General features: G+C 47.3%; 1 protein-coding gene across 1 annotated transcript; it reads left to right on the forward strand.

The window, feature by feature from the left end:
* On the forward strand, nucleotides 1-2,216 carry COA7 (cytochrome c oxidase assembly factor 7). The gene is made up of 4 exons (XM_021529519.3): nucleotides 1-12; nucleotides 452-582; nucleotides 654-794; nucleotides 1,609-2,216. Exons 2-4 carry the CDS (start codon nucleotides 477-479, stop codon nucleotides 2,055-2,057), a joined length of 696 nt encoding a protein of 231 aa, XP_021385194.1. The 5' UTR covers nucleotides 1-12; nucleotides 452-476; the 3' UTR covers nucleotides 2,058-2,216.
* The last annotated feature ends 2,331 nt before the right edge of the window (nucleotides 2,217-4,547 follow it).

Consider the following 4,547-nt stretch of genomic DNA (forward strand, 5'->3'; position numbering starts at 1 on the left):
CCGTAAGAGAAGGTGCGCGAAGAGAGGATGGGAAGAGACGGGGGAGCGGCCGGAGGAGCGGCCACGGGAGGGGCGGCCGGGGCCGGGTGCGGGCTCGGTCCGGGTCCGGAGCGGCCGGGGCCGGGGCCGGGGCCGGGCCCGGAGCGGGCGGGGCCGGGGCCGGGTGCGGGCTCGGTCCGGGCCCGGAGCGGGCGGGGCCGGGGCCGGGGCCGGGGCCGGGGCCGGGGCCGGGGCCGGGGCCGGGGCCGGGGCCGGGGCCGGGGCCGGGGCCGGGGCCGGGGCCGGGGCGGCCGGGGCGGCCGGGGCCGGGGCCGGGTGCGGGCTCGGTCCGGGCCCGGAGCGGGCGGGGCCGGGGCCGGGGCCGGGGCCGGGCCCGGAGCGGGCGGGGAAGGCGCGGTCCCGGGAGGGCGGTGCCGAATCGAACGCTCGGCGCTCGCGGGAAGCGCCGCAGGATCGCGCCGTGACCCAGCGCGGCCATGGCCGGCTTCATCAACTTCGCGGACGAGGAGGAGGTGCGGGCGTACCTGGAGAACCTGCACGTGGAGTACAGCTACCAGTGCTTCAAGGAGAAGGACCCGGACGGTACGGCCGCCGCCCCCCGCCCGCCGCCGCGGGGCCGGCGGGAGGCTCAGCCCGTGTCCCGTTCCTTGCAGGCTGCCAGCGCTTCGCCGATTACCTGGACGCCGTGAGGAAGGACTTCGTGGCGGCGGCGCGGGTGCTGCGCGACAACTGCGAGGTGCACGGGCACAGCGAGAGCTGCTACAAACTGGGGGCCTACCAGGCCCTCGGCAAAGGTGGGCAGGGGGTTCTGGCGCTCCTGCACCTCCCCGGGCAGCCCGTTCTGATACCTGGCCACCCTCACATCTGCCTTGTCCTCCTGACCTTGAAGGAGCAACTACCTGTCCCGCTCCTTTCATGGTCACCTCATAAAAGCTGGGGGAGGATGGAAAACCTAAAATTGCTTCCTTCTGAAACATCAGCTGTATGTTAACTATGTATTAGCTTTTTATAATTACAACTGTTTAACAGGTAAGTACAGCCAGTGCTCAGTGTTGCTGCATATTCAGTTCACAACATTTCTTCCTGTCAGACAGAAGAAAGAAAGAAAGAAAGAAAGAAACTCAGATACTAGTAATATGCATACCTAAGTAGTCTCCGAGTCTGGTCAAAATGTATTTGCTAGCACAGTAACAGAAAGCACTTAAATTAGTCAGAGATCTTCCAAAAGACAGTACTAGTAAAGAACAATATTTTTATTGCAGTTCAAACCTAGTTACAGTTATGGTGTAGGTATACTGGCAAAATAATACTTGCCTAGTGTAAGATATTAAATCCATGGATGTAGTAGTGGAATGAGTGTTTTGTGGATCTGGGTTATTTTTTGGATACTGGTGCTATTGTGATTACTGGTGAGTGGAGGACAGTTTTCTAAGTCAAAGACATTGGCAGAATGTTTATCACTGAGACAACAGTAATGTCTCTGAAGTCCTAAATATTGACCATAATATCTAAAGTGATGGATGCTGTATTTCCAGTGGGAAGCATCCTGCAAAGCAAGAAGCTCCCAGCTGTTTTAACATATCCTCACAGTACTGTCTTGACTAACAGGTGGACTCAACCCGGATTTGAAAGCTGCCTACAAATCTTTCATCAAGTCATGTGAGAAAGGTGGGAAGAAGTCAGCAAATGCATGTCACAGTGCTGGGCTGCTGGCCCAGGACGGGAAAGCCAACAATGATCAGCCTGACCCTGTGGTTGCTAGAGACTATTACACAAAAGCCTGTGATGGCAATTTTGCTCCCAGCTGCTTCAACCTGAGTGTGATATACCTGCAGGGAGCACCTGGGGTCCCCAAGGACATGAGCCATGCCTTGAAGTACTCACTGAAAGGCTGTGAGCTGGGGCACGTGTGGGCTTGTGCCAATGCCAGCCGCATGTACAAACTGGGAGATGGTGTTGAGAAGAATGATGCTAAGGCAGAGGATCTGAAAAACAGGGCAAAACAGTTGCATAATGAACAGAAAGAAGCTGCAAGTTCTCTAACATTTGGGGAGTAAAAGTTGCAGAGTTGGGGAGTTGGCAGTTGCAGATATTAAGACTGGTTTTTAAATGGCAAGTGAACTTAATATTTAAATTGTGAGCGTACAGTTTTCATTTAAATAAATATCCTGTATTTGGATATGCAAATAAAATTATATTTTTGTGGATACAATAAATGTCTGTCTCTGCTGTGCCCTTCTATGTTTTTGAACACACAAGTTGTTAATTGTATTTTGCTTGCAACCTTCCTTTCTTTTTAAGGAAGCCAAAATATTCCCCCAAGGTTTCAAGCACAAAGGATTTCTTTTGTGTCCAACGCTTCAGTATCTAGGCTTGTGCTCTGACCAATTCTAAAATACACAAAAATCACAACTGCAGGTAATCCCAGCTTGGGCAGTCTGAACTGTTCCATTTCCCACAAGCATTTTTAGAACTTTGATGGCTGCACACTTGAGCGAGCTGCTCTAAATCATGGATGTTCATCTGTAATTCCATAGGTCTAGGCCAATTCCTAGCTCCCTTAATTCCTCCAGTTGCCAATTGGTTTGTGGCTGTCTACCTGTCATATGTGCCTGAGTGCTTCAGGCTGCTCTCCCAGCACATGATTACCTCTTGCTTGATCAGACACAAATTGTTTTACCTTCCTCCTAGCTTCTGGAACATTATGTTCTATTTTTTCTAGTTCAGATTTAGGGAACAAGGTGCTAACTTATCAAATCTTGGGCTCAAGTCCATAACCTATATATATACAAACTGTAGCTAAACATACAGATTCTGAGACAGCTGTTTAAACAAGCAGGGCAGTGTTTATAAATGTATTCCTGCACTGACAGGATCCTTTGTAATTTTGGTGTGTGTAAAAATTAAGTTTGTGGTGTGTATGTTTTGCTGTAAATTTACTACTCAGAACCTGAATCCTCTGGCTCTGGACTAAATAAAGATACAAATTTCACTATTGAAATAAGTGAAGTGGGATTAAAAGCAACTTCACTTTGGCTGTGGCCGCAAGTGAAAGCAGAGTTGTTGGAATCTCGCTGCATGCATGAATTAAAGCAGTTATTCCAATTTAACAGAGTTCTTGGGAAGGACATTTGCTGCTCGAACAGAAACCCGAGCTGCACAGCACAGCAGTGACACAGGCACCCTGTAACAACAGATGGCAGTGTCTGAAAACTGCACACTGGTGCAGCCTGGAAAAAAGCAAATAGCAGTGGCAAAATCAGAGTAATTTTTCTGTTAACAGTTATTTTTTACAGTTCAAAAAGGCAAAGTTCTTAGAGGAACACTCTTTGCCTGATTTTTTTTGCAAGGTACTATTCTGGGCATTTGTTTCACTTGGGAAAGGTAAGTAAATGCTACCTCTGTGGAGCGTAACACTAGTAATAAAACAGTTTGGATTCCGTGTGTTCTGGAGTAGGCAGTTACAGGTGGGTCAAGGCATTGGAGAATTGGGTGGTATTTTAAGCCCCTGTAATGCTCACTGCCACAGAGTACCTTGTTCAGATCCTCAGCTCAAGCACTAGAGCAGTTTTCTTCCAGCAGGACTAATGACTGTCAGTGATCCTCCCAGGAACTTCCAATCAACACCAAACAAGCACCAGAGAACATCCTCAGTAGAGCAACACTGTGGATAATTAAAGCCACATACAAAGTGCATGTTGTGGGGATGTTTTTTCATAGCACTCAAAAACTCACAGACTTGCAGAGCTTAAATACTATAAAGCAAACCATTTTCATAAAAGCTGTTAAGTGTGTAAGATAAATTTATGAAGTCTCATCCAATTTTGCACCACTGGTTGAAGAGACAAAGCCAAATTAAGGAAGACTCATGTTTTCAGGCTATCTCTGAACAGCTTGCTGCCTGCACTGGGCACATCTGTATCTTTTTTACACAAATATTGATGACAGATTCATTTAGCTAAGGCCCTTGCCTATATGACTCTTTTCCTTCCAAAGTGACAAAACATCCAAAAAAAGGTCAGCCAGTCTCATTTCAGTGTATTACAAATTATATGTGTTTAATGCAGTCCGTAGCAGAGTATTCTCAACCTCAAGATTCTCTTCAGTAGACATAATCAAAATCCTTAGAGGCAAAAATTTTCCTGCAAATCTTGGCTTATAATCATCTTGCTCTCGTATTATGGATTTATTACCAAAATATCCAAATTACCAAAATATCTTCCTGCTCTTTCGTTTTACCTGATGTTACAAAGGCTAAATTTTATACTTTCTGGTGGAAAACTTTCTTCAAAGCCTCTGAGGTCATAAAGAAAGCATGATAGATATGTGATCATAGCAGAATACTTAGAAATATGGGAGAACTTGTTGATCTCTCCAGGATCAGTGGGTTTTCTAAGAAATAAAGGAGTTGATATCAGCTTCACAGTACTTAAACCACTGTCTGCTTTCCCTTTCATTTGTTTGCATTGATCTAAGCATACAACCATTAATAAAGCAGCAATACACTTCAGAAGCAACCTAATTAATTAAATAGACATCTGAATACA

Source organism: Lonchura striata, chromosome 9 (genome assembly GCF_046129695.1).
Source record: "Lonchura striata isolate bLonStr1 chromosome 9, bLonStr1.mat, whole genome shotgun sequence".
Taxonomy (NCBI): domain Eukaryota; kingdom Metazoa; phylum Chordata; class Aves; order Passeriformes; family Estrildidae; genus Lonchura; species Lonchura striata.